Source organism: Pezoporus wallicus, unplaced genomic scaffold, assembly GCF_028554395.1.
Source record: "Pezoporus wallicus isolate ANWC-B61680 ecotype Strahan unplaced genomic scaffold, APGP_CSIRO_Pwel_v1 contig_14703, whole genome shotgun sequence".
In the NCBI taxonomy this organism is placed as follows: Eukaryota; Metazoa; Chordata; class Aves; order Psittaciformes; family Psittacidae; genus Pezoporus; species Pezoporus wallicus.
Window position 1 is genome coordinate 789501 of NW_026635616.1, and position 19667 is coordinate 809167.

Here is a 19667-nt window from a genome sequence, read left to right on the forward strand (position 1 = left end):
TCTTCTAGAGAAAAGCACAATACTCGGGTAGGGCTCCTTACCAACAGCTATCTTCTGCCCCTGCAGCTAGAAAAGTAACTCTCTACTTTAAACCAGAAGATTTGAACGATTTACAATTAACAAATATATGCACACACTGGAAAGCAAAAGGGTTTCAGCTCATTTACTGTAAAAAGATAATAAGCTGTGTCCTACCTATGGTGGTAATAACAGTGCCAGCAAAGAAGAAGGAACTTCCCAAGTCCCAGTGACTGATTTGAGTAGATGTGTTTCCTAAAGGTATGATTCCTGCATTTATTGCTGCCACTACTTGCTGCAAGTTGAAAGAGATTTGTGTCAATATTCATGAAACAATGATATCAATATACATTACACAGTAAATTGATTAAATCAACCATTGTATCCAAGCAATAAACCAGAAAAAGGATCAGCGTTGTCCTGCTCGAGTTTTATCATTGAGTCAGGCTAAAATTTAATCTTCAGCAGACATCCCCAAGCACTTCAGCATGCAGCAGAGCTGTAAATTCCAGACCATGAAGGAGAATGCAATACGCATCACCTTAGGTAGATGGCAAACACAATTAGTTTTACTGTTGCAACCATCTGGTGAAGAAAAATATGCATTATATAAAGATTTACAATGTGAGCTTCCCAAAACATTCATTCTATTGAGTTAGGCAAGGAAATACACTCTGTAAAACACTCATTTTAAAACACCATGAAAAAATGCCCATTCATTGCTTTGGATCAAAAGAACTCAAATGAATTAAAACACTTCTGTAGAACAGATAATTCAATAACTGAAGATTAATAATTACAGTTCTAGAAATTTCACTATATTAAGAAAAAAAAATCAGGGTCAAATATCAAACACGCACCTCGAAGTTTATACAACTGTTTAGTTCAGAAATGCTGCTCTTGAAAAACTCAGTTCTAGCAGCTACAATGCACAAACTTGACACTAGTGACATTTTCAGTCTCAAGGAATATGAATAATTTCCTATTTCATTCTTATCACATAAAGTATTCCTGGTTAGTTTTGTATCTATTGCAGAGAGACACCAGTGTTTGAGTTTAAAAATACTCTTTTCTTGATGTGCGCTGTTTAACTTGGAATATTTTAAGGAATATAGGTTATCATTTAATTCTGAAACTCATATTTCAGAATCATGATCCTTATTATAATATTGATGTCTAACCAAAGAACAACAGGGCAATGCTGCAAAACTAAAATGAATGTTTTAACTGACAGTTTCAGCTTGGGGAGTTGTCCAACACTGATTATGCACATAAAGCTATTCAGCAAAAGAGCAGGCTAGGATGGTTTTCCGTGTGGGCAGTCAGTTGCAGAACAGTGTCGCACAGTAGCGATATTTTTTCCAATCCCCAAAAACACTGGTGATTTGCAAATGAAAATGTTTTGGTTTCTAAACAGTGCCCATGGAAGTCAGTCGATCGGGACAGAAACGACAAAATGCCAATGCTGGATTAACCAGGTCATTGGTGTTTCGTGATGGGACCTCCACTTAAATCCACCATTTCCAGTTTGCCGTTTTCCAAGCTCAGATGCACAAAGTAGCCAGTTTGAAGTCCACAGCTGCATCCCCACAGCCACCTAGGTCATTTTCAACATCCAGGGCTGTCAGCAGAAAGCCAGCTGGGGGATCTCTACATAGACTTTACACTGTTTTATCTTCCTATGTTTTATCTTCCTGCGTTTTATCTTCCTATACCTTCAACTGTTTCCATCTTAACTTTTTTTTTTTTTAATACCACAAAGGCAAACATCAAAGATGTGGAATTTTCAACCCCACTGAGGAAGGAGAAAGGATGCAGACAGGGAAGGGGAAGAGTTTCATTTTCCTTTGGGTTGTAAGAACAAAGTTTCTTCTATGTACATCATGCATAACCTGGCAACAGTAAGTACAGAAGCCCTCATACTGACAGGTATTTACCTTAGCCTAGGATGGGACACATCAGACCAAGCAGCGTATGAAAACCATCCCTTGTATTGTTTGTATAATTTACACAATTCAGATATTCCTTTGACTTTCAAACCCTAGTTTAAAGCTACAGTATAAAGCCTGCTGACTTCATTTTGAGTACTGTTTCGTTTCAGTGAACTAAGAACTTTCATCATAAGTCCTTGCACCTGCAAATAGTCCTTTCCAGTGAGGACATCATATGGTGAAGCACTGGATCGATATAATTTTATGAGACTCTTCATGTTTTATTACAGTTTATTGTAGCAGACAAATGCAGTACCCAGAGCAATGTATGTGTTTAGGCAGCCTAGAAAGACCAAGATTTATACAGGTCCATATGCAAAATGTTTTCAGAGCTTTATATCATCACTACACATTTTGGAAGCCATACTACCTCAGCATCTTTTATTTGAAAGGGGTGCCTAGCTAAACTGCTCAAAGATCCATCAGAGCTCTGCATTTCCTAACTGCAGTGCACTGTACCTACAGCCTTCCAGGGAAAATAAAAAGGTACAACTTAATCCCAAACTGCTCTGCTGGGTCAGCCTGAACGAAACACAACAGATGGCTATAAAAGACAATTAGCTGCTGTTGTCATGTCTCTGATTTTAGCCAACAGCTAATTAGGAAAAGAATCAGGCAAGTAGGCAAGGGATGTTTTCTCTTCATACATCCTAACTTCTGACTAAGCACAGCTTTAGGGACTTTCTGAGTGGGAGGCTGCATCTGCATCATGGTGTTCAGATTGCTTTGGGTGGATCATTTTACCATGAATTTATCTAACTGCTTCTGGAGCTCACTTGTATTTTGGGAGCCAAGCCATTCTGTAGCAGCAGGTTCTGCAATTTACTTGTGGATCATTTAAAAAGCATTTCCCTTTTGAGATTTTTGTGTGTTTCAAAGTAATTTTGTGAGTTCTCATGTTATGAGAAACACTTGAATAGCAATTTCTTATTTGTCTCCTTCAAGAAATTAATGCTCTTATACACCCATCAGCTGCCTCTTTCTTCTGAATTAAAGACTCTTTCTTATTAAATAATATATTTACCTATTTAAATAGATCTGTTGAATATGTATATAAGTAGTTTTTTATTGCCAGTATTTTTCATTGACTTTCTTTGTATCTTTGACTGTTTCACCTTATCGTTTCAAACGTAGTTTTAGTCATAAAGGGCCAGATGATGCCTTCTTCATCAGCAGGTTAGGAAGTTTCCGAACGCACATTATTATGGTGTGTGTTGTTACCATGTTTGGGAAGAGGTATAGCCTTAAGTACTATCAAAGCTGCTGCATTACATTCCTTTAGAGTCTTCTGTACTTAGTCCCTTACTAAGAAGGATGACAGTTAGGTAAGGTTGCTGGTTTCCTGAGATCAATGCTACTATCTCATAACATCTTTAAATGTTGCCTACAGGGTTTTTGGAAGAGGTAATTGCATATTCAGTTCTTTGGATCACAGGACAATCTTTTCTTCTTAGTTTGGTCAGTGCCTATGAGCAGATCTTCATCTAAGACTATTCCTTAGCATCATTTAAAAAGAAAATAATATATGACATAACTTCTAAAATGTGTACATTTCAGGGCTCTGATTTCAGGGTAGCATCTTCTTTCTGACTACATCCACTGCACAAACTTATCTGGAATACTGGATATTAATATTTCCTTAGTACAGAATAAACCCCCAGGCTCATGCAGCTGGTTTCCACTAACTTTACTAAAAGCCAGGATCTCAGTGTTCAAATAGCACAGCAGTCATTGTCAGTGCTGTTGGATTCAATATTCCCTACCACTTCATTCTTGGTCTTCAGCCTTTCTACTTAACTGATGCTTTACTACTAGAGCAAACACAACCACTTCATTTGTCACCAGTTTGGATGCTGCTCTTTCCTTCCTTCAGAACTTCATAACTTCACATCAGCCCTTCAGCTTATGCTAACTCATACAACAGCTATAGTAACTGTGCATTTTGAGCCTTGAAACAATTAGAATCATGAAAGCACTGTACAATCTCTACTTTTATCACATGTTGCATCCTGTAAACACTTTGTGTGATCTCAACATGGGAATTTCTTGACTTTTAGAGAATTACTTTACAGTATTAATGTTAACTGACTGCCCTAGTGGCAATATTTCTTGTTTTTCTTTTTATTCCATACACAAACTAAATTCTGACTTAAAAATCAGTTTCACTTCAGCACTGCAGAACCAGTCAGCATTAGAATAGGGATGTGGATGGTTTCAGTTCTTAAACTACATAGATTATTCCACTTGCCTTACCCCCTTCCAGAGCCTTTGTCTACTAGTTTTTTCATACAAGAAGGCTGAGGACTGAGCAGAGGAGGGGTCACCCAGCACATGGCACACAATCAAGGTCTCTATGTGCAATGGTTTTAAGCATAATAATATACGGTTACAGTAAAAGTAATGTTTTTCTTCTATAATTGTCTTTAGAATGGTGAAAATTTGGAGTTTTTTTTTTGATAGTGAAAAGAACTGAGATAAAATGTTCAAATATTTAAATATTTTTGAAGTTCAGTCCCATTTTTTAAGTTACATGGATTTTTAGGTTAGCTCTGTACTATATCTTAGGATAGGCATGAGTTGTGTCTGTGTCTGAGTACAAGTCCTCACTTCTACTACATCCAGACTACACAGTTTTATATCCATATTCAGGAATTAGCTTTAGTAGAGCATCAAAGAGCAGGGACGTTTGAGCCCAGAGTGGATAGGCCAGTCATGACCTGCCTTGCTTTCCAAAACAGGACCTGAGCTCCAAAACCACATAAGCATTGTGTTTACACTGTAGTTCTTTTGCTTGAAACCAGAACACTGGGAAAAGGACAATGAAAATAGAAAATCTCATTTGAATGGAATGTCAGGTTTTCATTTCCTATATAATTTAGAATCCCTTATGGCAAATCACACAGAGAGAATCGTTTGGGTTGGAAGGGACCTTCAAAGGTCATCTAGTCCAACCCTCTTGCAATGATCAGGGATCTTCAACAAGATCAGGTGCATTGCACAGTTTTGTGTTATCACATCCCTGCATTCACATAGATGTCTGTCCATTGAGGCCACACCAAGCTACCCTTGCAGATGAAGACATGGAATTTTGTGGCTTTTTTTTTTATGTTAAAATGAGCTACAAACCAGCCACTCAGCACAGTCATTTTGTGAAAACAGATGACAATCCTCCTTGGTCAGAGATTGCAGCCTCTGGTCCTCTGATCCTGCAAGGAGTCAATGGAGAGAACTTGACAAAAGCCATAGAGCTACATCCACTAAGCAAGGGGAAATATATGGAGAGGTTACAAACTGAGAGGGCTAGCCTCTGGTAGTCAACTGCTGTCTCATACAGAGGTCAGGCAGAAACAAGTATATGTCAAAGCAGTCACCCTGATGCTCATCTCCTTGTTTCACACCAGGCTCTGAATACATGCTTTTGTACCATCTTCCAGTCCCTTGGCTTTTATGAGATGATGTAAAACAACACTTCATTACTCTCAGCTTTTCTATCCAAAGATAAAAATAGAAGCATCTTAAATAATGCTTCTGATAAAAAACAGAGTGTGCAGTCTTTCATTACCCACCTTGTCAGGAGTTAGCTTGTGCTGCCTGGCAATCATTTAACAAGCGATGTCAAAAAGTCAGATATGCCTCAACGTTTCTGGAAACTCATTTCTCAGCCTGGATATCCTTCTTCACTGTCCATTTAAAAAGAGAACCCTCTCACTTTCCAGTATAGATACCTCTCATATGGCCTGGCTACCGCATGAGACCTGTGTTTCATTCCAGCTTTGGCCTACAAAGAATGGAAATCCTAGTTCTTTGTTCAGAGGCAAACTAGGATGCCTTTAACACTTAGCAGACAACTCGACAGCCTCCAAAAGCACATGGTTTCAAGCCTTGCTGTGGGAAGAGCTTGCAGTGATGTTTGCATTATAATTCTGTGACTCTGTGTTTTGATTTCTAGTTTGCATAACATGACTGTAATCTGCACTGGCGACTAGCACCCAACACATTGACGAATTCAGTAACTCTTTTCACCCTATGTTCACAATCCACTTGAACTAAAAATATGTTGAAACATATTGAAACACATTTCTATTTCTAGCTACGCATTAAAAAGTCTCTATATATATTAGTTTTTTGCATGTGCATACATATATATGTATGTATACATGCACATTCAGGGAAGAGGGCTTTTCTTTGCTTCTTGAGATTAAAGACTGGAAGAATTATGCAGACAGCTGCTCAGCAAAACTGACTGACTCATGAGTCATATCTGCCACCCTTTTTAAGACAAAAGCTGTCATTCAGATGCATTCAAGCTAGCTAGGTTCTAGGTCCTGTAAAACTTTTCATCTGAAGTGCATGTATCATTTAAGAGCCCCAACACCAGAAGCATCCCCAAAAGTTAGAAACCAACCTGTCTGGACAAAGGAGTGACAAGGGCAGTTAGAATTGATTTAGTATTCTTCCCAAAGTCTGCATTGCCCTTGAGCTTGTGAAGGATAAAGACTGTGCCTAAATGAATCCCTTTTGGTTTAGTCACATAGAAAAGAACCACAGGAAAGTGAAGAGGGGAGCTGTCCTGTCACTGGAGGGAATGCTCCCAGGCAACAGAAATTCCCTCCTTCCAGGAGATAAGTGCAGAGCCAGAAGAGGGGATCTCCCTGTAAGAAGACGGTAGGACTGGAACAACCCTAAGCAAGGAGTGCACATAACCCAAAGGCTTCTGCAGCACAGCCAGACTTGACCACAGCATGTGGGTATTTGGTGTGGGTAAGGTTATGTGAGACCTATAAGTATTTATAATAACATTTATAGTAATATTTATATTAATGTTTATATTTATTTATAGTATTAAATATCCCTCTGATCCAGGGATACATAGAACTTGGGGGGGGGGGGGTTACTGTAGAAAGAGACAATAGCATCTGAACATTTATTTTACACAAGAGTGAAGCAGAAAGGAACACTAGACTTACAGACTCAGGGAGAGGAAGAGAGAAACAGGCTCTTACTGCACCAGTTAGGAACCCTATACACTTAAAGTTAAGCACACATGAGCTCAAGTACTTCGACAGGCAGACACTTTACTGAGGACAGACACATGCATAGGGTAACAGCACAAACCACAGTTCCTGTGCTTCATGTTCTAACTGCTTTAAAGGTCATTCATTTCATGTTGCTTTGAATACACCAGTGGGCAGCTCTGCTACTGGTATTTGCAGTTTGTCATAAGCTTCACATCTGAAATGCAGAAGGTACCTAAGGAAAAATGATGGAATGGTATTTGGAATCCCCAGATAAATAAATAAAATAGGCTGCAGCATCCATTTATGCTGGTCTATCAATCTTTTCAAGGCTTTAAGCATAAACACCTGCTGCTTGCAGGTCAGGAGCCAGATTTGGGATGCTTCTTGCTTCCTTTGGGAGAGGCTGGAAGAAACTGCAAAAGGGAGAAGCTAAGAAGCTATTTAGAGTTTAAACTGGTCCGTTCCAACTCCCTCACAAAGTTCCTGCTTAGAGGACACTTAAGCTCAAGGAGCTTATTTGGCTGAAATAAAAAGCATATTCCTGAGGATGCGCAAAATTAGTTTCTTGGGGCTACAGTGCAAGTTGTAAAAACACCATGAGAAGACACAAAGTAAGCTCCTGATGGAAGTGCAACTTAATGTAACTTGTTACCTGGAACTATAAAAATGAAGCTACAGAAAACACGTATTTTAAAGTAAAAAAGTTTTACATTAAATTAATCCCATAAGAAATCACAACGACATTCCGGTGATGCCGGTTTGATGAAAGATACACTGCTCCCATGTCATTCACAACTGTGTCAGGCTTCCCCCAAGAGAGATAAAGGAAAAAAACCCCACATTTTTCCTCAAGGGAGATAAAAAGAAAACACATTTTGGTCTCATTCACAGTCTAAGAGATTAATGGAAAGAAAAGGGAGAATGCAGATGATGCAAACGTAAGATGAAAACAGGCACGGGACATGACAGTGGGCCCCAGCATGGGGAGCTCTTCTCCTCGTGCTAACCGCAAGCTCACACTGAACTCAAGGAGATCAACTTGTGGGATCAAGGTCAGTTCAGCTAACCCTGGCAGTTCATTCAATCTTTGTTTGCTTGCTTGTTTTAAAGGCAAGCACATTTTTGTGGCCATTCAGTTGTCAGAAGATGCCGCATCCCTTAAAAAGGGGCTGGACTTAAAACTCTACAGGAGCCCCTCAGTGCTGAGACAGCTTGGGGCAGCACCCTGAAACTTGCTCAGATTTCAAAACGAAGGCTTTAAAAGACAAAACTGATCACAAACAGCACTTGGAACACATTAAAATACTGTTTAGGGTGATATTATTATTTCCACTGGTTAGGGCTTTCAGCATTTGAAGGATATTTCCACTGAAGGAACCAGAAATGAGGTGTTTTCTGTTCTTAACTTCGGTTCCAGTGCCTCTTTACCTGAAAACTCATTGAAGTTTCAGAATTAGCTCACCAAGATAACTAAAATAATTCACACCAGCTTATTTGGACACTCTAGATATTTAAAAGAACAGATCTGAAATGTCTCTTATTTCCAAATTTTATATGCAAAAATAATACATTAAACAACTTGATGCTTGGGGATTAAAAGGATTTTTTTTTTCCATTGCAGTTTATAAAGGTCAACTTTAAAACAAATAACTGCTGAGCCATATGTAATTGGTGATATTTACACAAAAAACTCTTATCTTTGTTTTAATCAGCTTTCTCTTTGGCAGGAGGACAAATACTTGTCTCTCATTGCCAAGACATCCCACAATGCACAATGCTGAACACAGCCCTACCTCCTAGGAACAACATGAGTTCTGGGTAGGGAGAAAGCAGGTTCATTGTTATCTCATACACCCACTCCCTCTATAGAATCCCCTATAGAGAGAATGAAGTGCATGAAGCAGCAACAAGGACAACTCTACAAAGCTGCTGGGTATTACATTCAGTTAGTCTCACCCATTCCCAGAGACAAACAACCCCAGAAGATGACATGAAGGTACATGCGTGGATTTCATGTGTGCAGGAGGACAGGCGTGCAACCTGAACATCAGCACTGTAACCCAAGGTCTCTTACACATAAATGCATAATAGAATCATAGAATCCTAGAATAGTTAGGGTTGGAAAGGACCTTAACATCATCCAGTTCCAACCCCCCTGCCATGAGCAGGGACAACTCACACTAAACCATGTCACCCAATGCTTTGTCCAACCTGGCCTTGAACACCGCCAGGGATGGAGCATTCCATAAATGCATAAGGATCCCATAAACAGAGCAGATTTTTCTGGGTACTTGGCAATACACTTTGTGCATCTGAGTTTGGAAACTGCCTCCAACATTTCCAATGGTTAAGCAGCAAGCTTGCTATAGGGAAGTCAACATACTAAAAGAGAGCTAGAACTGGATTGAAATAATTTGATACACGTTCCCTAATTAGGGAATTTTTGAATTCTTTAATGCTTATTATCATTTGCATGTGGACAGCTGGATTACTCGCAGGTTCCTGTTAGCTTCTGCAGATACAAACCTCAGCAGTGGGAAAAAACCTGTAACATGCAAGATGTAAAATATCCTTCGTGTAAATGAAGATCAGGTTTATGCACTTTATCACATATACATAAAATCCACACACTCTGAACTACATTGAGTCTTTCATTCTGCCACCTGGCAGGGGCAAGTTGAGAGCAGGCATGGATAGAGAAAACAAAACACCATCCATGATTAATTGTAAAGAGATCTTCCTCTTTCAAAAGAAGGAATAGTAGCAAAGTATATGGGCATACCCCTTTCTACAGCTTTACAACGTATTGGATATTATATGTAACCTTCAGCAAATCCACGTTTTCTCATCTGTTAATAACTGAGATCCTTTCAAGACCTTCCAACTGAAACTAAAATATGATGTTTAACATCAGACCATGCACAGCTTGTGGGTCTCATTACACTTACCAAAGTAATGTTTGCACGTTCACAAGCTTCCCTCCTAGGACATTTCTCTAGTTGTAGATTTCGATGTACTACCACTGATTGCTGTGCCCTGCCCACCTCTGCACTGTTGTGTACAGCATGCAGTGACTCACTTAATATTGTTGATACTGGCTTCAGGCTACAAGCAAAAGGAGTTGAAATTGCCTGGGAAAAAAATGGCCTCTTGGACGTACAGATATTCTCTGTGTGACTTTTGCACATTTTAAGTATGGTACTAAATAGAAGTGCTCAAGAGACATGGAAAGAATGATGTAGCTGGAAGCAGGTCTCGGGGTCATACACTGATGTTGCCCATTGCAGGTGTATTTTATTGCAGTGAGGCAACAAGTAACTGAAGTGGTTTAGGCTGAAATTGATTTGCAACACTGGGCCATGAAAGTCAGAGATGGAGAAGGTCGTGAAGACCATCTCTTTGTCAATGCACAAACAATGCTGCTGGACTGGGCTGAAAACTGATGAGCAAAACTCAGGTCATTTTTCTGAGGCAGCTGAGGCTGTCATCATCAGAGAACTCATTAACTTTGCACATTTGCTATGCTGCATAGCAGCTCTCCATAGCCCCATGTTTCACATGGATACCAAGCATATAAAGTCTGTAAGAGTATAACTTTCACTGAGTACACCCAGAGGAGCTACACAGTCGGTGTGAAAATACCTAACTTCAGGAATTCAAAACCCAGGGAATAAAGCCATGTGTGCCGAAAAGTTGGCAACGGCATATATATCCTTGTGCCAGGAAGGCTTTTGGTGATTAGTGAGATAAAATAAGGATAGAAAAGGCAGGAAGGGAAAATTCCCTATCCTTTGTGCGTTTATAGATACACACAACTCCGTGTTGTAATCATCTCTGTGGCAAAGGGGAGATTTTAACAACGGTGCTGGAAACTGGATGGCCCCTGGGTGGTAGTGAACTGGACTTTCATTCCTCTTGGACAACCTTTTTTAGCTGAATTTGTGCTCTCAAACTAGTCTCCCTAAGCTGCACATTGACTAAGCCACCACATATTGTCTTGTTGGTTAGCAACCTTGGGATAGTCAGAGTAAGGATGAAATGGCCTATCAGAAGTTGGGAAGATTGAAAAAGCCTAGCATGATAAGTACTTTGTGCAATGACTAGCCCAAACCAGAGCCAAACCAGTTTCTGGCTTCCCAGAACATTAAATTCAAAAGGAAAAGTATATAATGGATTTTATTATAGCTTGACTCAAGGTAAATTCTTGATTAAAGAAGACATTACTGTCTGTAAGCTCTGTAATTTTCCTTGCACACACTAATCATTCCAGCTTCCCACTACACTAGTACATATTAATTTTCAGTTTTATAGCTTTCAGTGAATTCTTAAATATCATTTACTTTTTCCTCACACGCACTGTTTATTTTTATTTGTCGAGACATCCAACAAAAACTGCAGAAACACTGCATTATCTTGTAACGGCATTCAGACATAAACCCAGGGCGACAAAATGTATTCCAGTAATTTAGCTTCTGTGACAAAGTAAGTAGGGAAGAAATATAGCCTCATGGTGAAGACAGCAGCCTAGACTTGGAAAAATGGATTTGAGACTCTCTTTTACCACTGCTTTCTGATTTTACTTTAGGCGAGTCACTTCATTCTCAACCCTTAAACAACTTGATGTAATGCGTTATCACTTTTCCTGCATGAAGGAAGGCACCCAAATGAACTCTCTATGCCTCAGCTCTCCTCCCATAAAAGGAGAGTAGTGGTGCTCATCTTCACAGAGGAGCAGATGGGAACAAGAGGAAATGAAGTTTTTCATTTAACCCAACAACAAGCGGAGCAAACTCTTCCCACAGCTCTCTCACATCCATGTGCTGTGGGAGGCTGCATCACCCCCCCCCACTCTGCTTCACAAGCCTGTGCCCTTCTGGTCATACCAAGATCGCTAGTGAAGATGAGAGGTAATGCTGATACAGGTACCTGTGCTCTGATGGTTGTACTGAAACTGTCATTTAGTTTATACAGAACATCAAATGGGCACTGAATGCTGATAAAGTGAGGGGTTTTATTACCAGTCTGTGCTTCTGGGTAGGGAATCATAACTGCTAAAATATCTAAGCACTCCAAAGCAAATTTCAACAGTTTTTTGCCTTAAGGACCATCTCATAGATGATGCGAGATAATACTGCTTTGAAACTTCTATTTTTATCTTCAGAAGTATAGAATCTGACCTAAAAATTTCACATGGGGATATTTATACTAGCTACAAGAGATTGTTTTAATCAGAATGTGTTTGAAAGATTATCTCACATTCTGCTGGTAGACCCACTGAAACACAGTTATTACACAGTATAGAAATCAGTATCAACACCACCTCCTCAGGCATGCCTAGTCAGGACACAGGGAGGTAGGAGCTGCCTGCCAGTGATTTAAAGGGTAGCAGCTTTGGAACGCATTTTAGCAACAAGGCAGGGGAGAAATCACAAAACACAAGGTATCTCCCCAGTTTGCTTTTAAAGTTCAGAAGTAGTGCACCATAAAAGTGATCGGGTGCTTTGGGTTTAAAACTGAACAAACTCAGGTGTCCCTGCTGATGCTCAAGGCAGATTGGTCTAGAGAGGTAAAATCAACTTCTAAACTCTCAGCCATATCTGCAATCAAAAGCCACTTCCAGGAAGCTTTGCTCTCCATGTCCACAGTAGCCAGGATCTGGATGCCCACCACCCCTCTCCAGCTCCCCCCTGTCCCATCTCAAGCTCTGCAAACCCAGATGGCCCCATGGCTGTTGTTCATGAAGGATCAGTCCTCTCCAGCTCTTGACTGGTCACTCCAGCCTCATGTTTCATTGTCTTATCCCCAGAACTGACATTTATTTGACAGCCCCCTGCAGTACAACCAGATATTCATAAGAACATGGGATTTAAGTTAGAGGGGGTCTCAGAATGCTCTAGATCTAGTTCTTGTAAATATTTCATATGGTTCCAAGGCAGGTGATCTGCAAGGGTAAAGTCATGTTAGTAGGAACACACCAATGTCCATCAGTTGTGGATGCGCCTTTAAGAAGCGGAGAAAAAATGAGATCTAAGATCAAAATATCAAGGCCGTGGTACTTTCCTGTACTTAAAACAAAATCAATGAGAAGAGACATACAGCTGGAAGGAAAGCTAGCTTGATATAATCACAGTAAATTAGAAGTCTTTTAAGGCAACGGATGGTGTATTTTCTTCCTCAGAATCAGGCATTTCAAACATTGACAGACCTAGCAAGGCACAATCGATAGATCAATTCCTTTGTGAACTATTAATTATATATATCGCTGATGAATAATCATTTAATTAGCATAATGGGAGGCCTCGGTGAAAAGCCTGTCTACCGAGTGTACTGGACCTAAAAATAGCAATAGTCTTTCAACCGTGAGGCTTTGCATGAAAATGCTATTGCTCAACTTCTGGCCTTAACACTTGTCACATCGCTCGGCCAACCCAGAGCTTTGCTAATGAAGCTTTTCCCCTTTACCACAGCAGTGCTGCCATACATAATTAGTTCCTCTAAGCCATGGCGACAAGGGTTCGGTAGGGATTACCTGGATCAGTTCATCAAGCTCGGTTGCATTCACGCAGGAATGCTGGGATACAAACGTCTGCTTCTGAATCACGATGGTGGTTCTCTGGGAGGTCTCATAAGGCTGCTCCAGGGCTTTAAATACTGTTGCTCCAATTATTAAATACACCACTACCACCAGGAAAATTGTTGAGACCGTCTTCCATTTCATAACATTAATGGCCGAATCACTTTCCTCCCGTGAAGAGAGCACGGTAGGCTTGGTGGAAAAGGATAGTCTGGGCTTGGAGTTCTGAGTGGCCGATTTCGGATCCAGCAAGTCAGGTGCCGCCACTGGCAAAACAGAAAAGGGAAGTTAATTTTTACAGCCCCACTTGGGTATCAGCAACTGAACTTCTTGCCAAGGTCGCTTCTAACTGGAATTCTTGAACTGTTGAATCTTTCCCTTAAATCGCATGGCTCCTCACAACAAACCTGCTGTTCTGACTAGTGTGATCCATTTTACAAGCACACACACACATCTGCAACGTTTTCTACATGCATCTGCTCCCTCATGATATTCAACCATTTCCAAACTGCAGATTTCCCCGACACTCTTGCATTTCATTACACTACTGTAAGGTGGTATTTTGCAGAGATTCTTTACACTCGCTGCTCTCTTAAGCACTGCTAAGCAGCTTTCCAGCTGTGCTCTACTTTGGCGTTACAGAAGTAGCAGAAGCATACAAATCCTTCTTTCCCTCTTCTATTTTGTCCTGCGTGCAGACAAATGCTCTCTGAGAACACAATCACATCCAAACTCCCCAGACACGACCATAAAAACAATACATTGCCCATCATACCAGCCTTGAAGTGTTAATTGCGTATCAGTTACACCTCTCAGAACGGAACAGTAAACCATATGTGTACTTACTGGAAAAGTCACCCATATTTTAGAGTGTGCATTTTTATTTACTTAAAATAATGTTTTAGTCAAACATTTATACATTTATTTAAGCATTTATACATTAAAAAAGTATGTTATTGACATAAAATAATTTCCTAACCCCACCGGGTTAGGAAAAGAGCAGCTGAGCGCGTTGTCAAGTACCTCAGTAATCCATGTGACTACCAGCAACTCTCTGGGCACTAAAAACAAACCCACCACATCAAGCGCAGGTAAAGGTCTCCTGTGGGAAGATGGCCCCAGCAGCTGACCGCACAGGCTATATTTGAAGTGCTTTGAAACACAAGTACATGTTGAACGGCCGCCACTACGCTCCCAGCTGCCGGTGGGAAAAGCCCACATCTAAATTGAGGGAAGACTCCCTCAGGCCAGCGAAGTGGGACACGGCCCCAGCACGGGTGGCGGCGGTGCGTGGCTCCTGAACACCCGCGGGCTCAGGCCTCCAGCCCGGGCTGATGGGGAACCCCGCACAACCCACGGTCACGCCTCCCGCTGCCCCACGGGCAGCCAGAGGATGGGCACGGTGCCCCCCCCTCCCGGCGCCCCACACCTTAGCGGAGGACCCGGTTCCCCTCTGTCTGCCCCTCCGAGCCGACACACACGGTGCCGGGGGACGCGACGCTTCCCTGCCGCGGCCGCTCCCCGCTTCCCACTCGACCGGGGCCGCCGATCTCGCCGCCCGCCCGCCCGGAGCAGCGCCGACCCGCCCGGCGGCGAACAAAGGAGCGGGCACCGGGCACCGCCGCTCCACCGCCCCCGAGCAGCGGCCGCTCCACCGCGCCGGGTGATGCCCGGAGCCGCGGCCGGCAGGGATGCTCCGCGTCGGGGCGCGGTGCGGAGCCGGGAAGGGAAGGGAAAGCAGCCGGGCGAGGTACAAAGGGGCCCGGGCCGCCGCGGCGGTGCGGGGAGCATCCCGGGGTCCCCCCTCCCCGCGCAGGGGCGCATGCAGCATCCGCAGGACTGGGAGCGGGGAAGCACGCCATTGTGCTCGTACTCACTTCTTATTTACCGACCCGGTGCCCTCTCCTCGCTCCACGGGCAGGCATTTTTTCAGGGCTTGGGTAGATACAGTTAGAGCAAATTAAAAAAAAATATATATAAAACCCATAAAAAAATAAGAAAGGAAGAAAAGGCAGGAAGGAGCTGACCGAGGGGAAGAGGCTGACGGATGGGTCTGGAGGAGAGGGAGCGGCAGGGCGGGCTCGCTGGCAGCGCGGATCCAGCCGGCTCCCCACGGCCCCGGGGCGTGCGAGGTGCCTCACGGCGCGCATCGCGCATCGCACATCGTGTGCGGAGTGTGTGTGTGTGCGAGCGTGAGGCAGTGAGTGTGAGGCAGCGTGTGTGAGGCAGTGTATGCGAGGCAGTGCCTCTGTGCAGGCAGTGTGTCTGTGCAGGCAGTGTATCTGTGCAGGCGGTGTGTCCGTACGAGGCAGTGTGTAAACGTGAGGCAATGTGTCCCTGCGTGCTCCGGCGCTCGGAGCGCACGGAGCACCCCAAGCCCGGCGATGCCTTTTGTGGGGTGCCGGGCAGCCGGGCTCCCCCCCACACACACACCTCCCCGAACCCCTCCGCCCGTCCGCCCCCCCCCCCCCCTCCTCGGCAGCGGGGGCAGTTCCGTGCCCCGGCCGGGCAGCGGGCAGATGCTGCAGGGGCGCGGGGAAAAAGATGGAGGCGGGAGGCGGGGGGGAGGCAGTGCGGTACCTGCGGAGACCCGGGTCTCGCCTCTGGAAACGAGCGAGGAGAGAGGCGGGAGGGAGGAGAAGGCACCGGCCGCCCCTCCGGCGAGGCAGGACCTGCCTGCGGTACTCCCCAGGCGGGCGCCTCGCCAGGCTTCCCGTGAACTTTGGGACGGGAGGAAATGTCACGGCGGCGGCAGCGGGGGGACGAGCGGCCCCTGGCTCCCTCCTTGCCGGCCTGGCCTGATTTTTAACCCGTGTGATCAGCAGCAGCGCGGTGCTTTAACACAAGGAGTTAACTAGGTGGGAGCTGGAAGTCAGGGATGGTAGCTGCTCTCCTATCGCACGCACCGCCGGCGTCCCGCCTCCTTCCATTTTAGTCTGATAGATACATCAGAAATGCTGCTCCAGCTGTGGTTTCTGACACTAAAAAGCCTGAAATTGCTCTTGCTACCTCTGCCACGGGCTAGCTCCCCGATTTCCCGGTCATCTGTCACTTGCGACACTATCGGTTGTTCACACCGAGGTGATGAACATCTACACTCACTTAAAAGACAGAAGGGGATCTGCCAAGAGAATCCCAAGCCTGGTCCCACAGCCACTCCGTAAAAAGTCTCTGCAAACACGTTACAAAATTACTGCCTATAACAAACGGGTGCAGGGCACAAGCATTTAAAGCTGAGGATGTAACTGCAAAATGGCCAAAGTTAGTCATACATGGGGTGCTTAATGGGCTATAATCATGCTTAAACCAGCAGCACCATCAGCAAACACTTTAGAAGTCACTTATTTTAACGCTTCTCCATATCAGTGTGACATAATACAAATGAGTGCAATTCTGACTTCCTTAGGACTCCAATTTCAGCAGCAGCAATCAGGCCAGTATTCCCCAGAGTGTTCACGTATCTCCAGGGGTGCAGCAGAGGTCAGGAAGCTGCCTTTGCTATTTCAGGTTGAGCTCACTGCTCCCCATCACCACCAACCAACAAAGAAGTCGTCGAGTTAGAAGAGCTGTTGGGCCCAATCCAACTAAACCTTTGCAAGCAGACCTTCAGTCATACAGTCCACTTCACCAATGTAGTCCCAATCCTCAAACAACACAAGGGTGGAATGCCCGCTCCTGCCTATTGATATTCCCCTGCACACAGGATTCCCAAAGGTGAGAAATTTTAATGCCTCTTTCTTTTTTATTCCAATTAAAAAAAAAAAACAACATCATCTTTCCCCCTTTCTCCTGAAAATATTTCTTAACTGTTACCCTATGGGAAAACAGGCATGAACATTTTCCTCCATGCTGACCTGTGTCTGTATAAAATATTGTGGAAAATTGTACTACATGCCTTTCTTTAGCAATCTAAATATTTGGAACAAGGTTTTTGTTTTTACTTGAGTGTAGGAATTATTATTAAAAGCTGAAAAAGGGTCAGACTTACTGCCTATAATTTTAAATCAGTGGGAAGCTTCCCAAGAGCTTCAGGAGGGTTTGGACCAGCCCTTAAATGTAGGTATTCCACCCCAAAGGGCAGAAAGCATGTTGAGATGCACTCCAGGAACGACTGCATTGGTGCCTTCCCTTTAACAGCTGAAGAGCTGTCTCTGTGAAAGTAATTATTTCCATTCACTATCTAGTAAATATCTCCAATGTCTACTTTCACTGGGCTGATATTTTCCACCTATTGTCACACTAGATACAATCCTCAGCTGGAGCTTACATAAATTGGACTTGAGCTGTGCTTTCTCACTTCTATCAGAGAGATACACACTTCCACACACGGCAGTCACCTTTAACGACAGACATCTTCAAATCCAGCAGGAAAGCCAGTGCTGTACAACAAAAGTGACCGTGGATAGCAGCTCCTGTTTTCTGGAGACCTTCTATAGCCCCAGCATTTGTTCTATGAAGTCATGCCCTCCAGTATGTTCATTGCAATGTACACCACGCATTGCTTGAATAGTGTGTGTAACCATTTTGCCCTCAGATTTGGAACAGACCAGTTTGATGCATCAGGCCTGAGCTTTACTAAACAAACACACTCAAATGCAGTGTGTCACTGGCAAAACATACCACCAACCAACACGGATGAGATTAAGCAGTAAAAGAGGCTGCAACACAGAGCTCCAACCTTGCAAGCAAATGGGCTTGCTGCTGAGCCAAAGAGATTTATCTGAACAGATTAAAGAGGAAAGAAAAAAGGCCTGTAAGATTAAGTACATGCAGGTTTGTGCATTTCATGCTAATATGAGTAAGACTTACGAAGCAGAAGACTGTCAAATGCTGTCTAAAACTGTATTGGCATGAGTTTGGGATGGCCACATTACTCACAGACGGTGGGTGCTGGAAGCTGCTCAACTCTTTGAAATGTTAAAAGTAGTCTCCACTGAGAGAGTCAGGCATGCAGCATGCAGAGGAAGTCAGAGTTGCATGATAAACATAGCAATCACATATTCATACAAATAACAGCTGTAGATGATCTAAATATAGCTTCAATAGGACAGGAGCACACTTGTAAGGAAACAGTTATTCCAGAAAATAGCACCCTTGAAAGACCAACTTAAAAAGAGTCCACAAAGTGCCCTTGATGCTATCGCTTTCTTTTCCTTTTTCCAACTGCAGGAGCAGTTCCTTCGAAGGCCACAAAGAGCACTTGCTTTGTGCTGGCGCAAAGGGCTCCTGCTAAACCCTCACTTCTAGGTGCAGTAAATGCTCTTCCTCTTTAACTGGCTGCACAATAGGAGGTGCCACAGGTTCCAGCCTTCTTCACTCTTATTTAGCTGTCAAGGATTTCTACATTCCCAAAGGACTGTTACGAAGGCTTCCAGTGAAGGTATTCATGCAGGCACCTATTTAATTTGCCACAGGGGATCTGCACCTTTGATCAAACAGTGCATCACTACAGGCTTCAGGTCTTGCAGTGGACACAGCACCTTCCCCTCTAGAGCAAACAACACTTCCTCATGACGTGAGTGAGAAACCTCTGCCTCTTTTCAGAATGGGCCAAACCATACACCCAGTTACAGCCAAGGATAATTCTTTACTACAGCTAAGTTCTATTACAACAGAGCTAAGCAGAAATACTACCAGACTTATTCAGTAAGTTAATTTTAAGGCTCATTTTACTTATTCAATGGGACTTACAAAGTACTTGTCTCTTGACTTCTTTGGAGACATTAAAAGATCTCTGTCAGTTCTTTATGGATAATTATGACATTAAGGCCATGCCATGTTACTCTATTCTGCCATTAAACCATTAGTCATGTCCTGCTATGGAAATTTACACTAAGCGAGAAATGGCATACACTCTGCTTCTCCTTTGAGAAGACAGACCATGTGCTTTGCAGGCAGTAAGGACACAGGGCTGCTCACCGTGACCATGCTGACACTGCGCCCACCCAGCCCACCACCAGCATCAAGAAGGCAGGAGGCAAGAGACACAGAAAAGTGATACACAGCCCTCATCTGCCTCTGAAAGTAGTAAAGCCTTCAAGCAGTCCAATTTAAAACGATGTGATC

At 43.3% G+C, this 19667-nt stretch overlaps 1 protein-coding gene across 2 annotated transcripts in view; it reads right to left on the reverse strand.

Annotated features, from left to right (window-relative positions):
- The window catches only part of KCNK2 (potassium two pore domain channel subfamily K member 2), a 105147-nt gene that overhangs the window by 63773 nt on the left and 21707 nt on the right, over positions 1 to 19667 (reverse strand). The window contains exons 1-4 of one of the 2 annotated variants that reach the window (XM_057397035.1): positions 16182 to 16319; positions 15479 to 15536; positions 13557 to 13867; positions 196 to 313 (exon numbers count right to left, since the gene is read on the reverse strand). In XM_057397035.1, coding sequence (XP_057253018.1) covers positions 196 to 313; positions 13557 to 13867; position 15479 — 430 coding nt within the window. In that variant the 5' untranslated portion in view covers positions 15480 to 15536; positions 16182 to 16319. Of the gene's footprint in view, positions 1 to 195; positions 314 to 13556; positions 13868 to 15478; positions 15537 to 16181; positions 16320 to 19667 lie in introns of those variants that run through there. The other variant, XM_057397034.1, reaches the window with a different exon arrangement.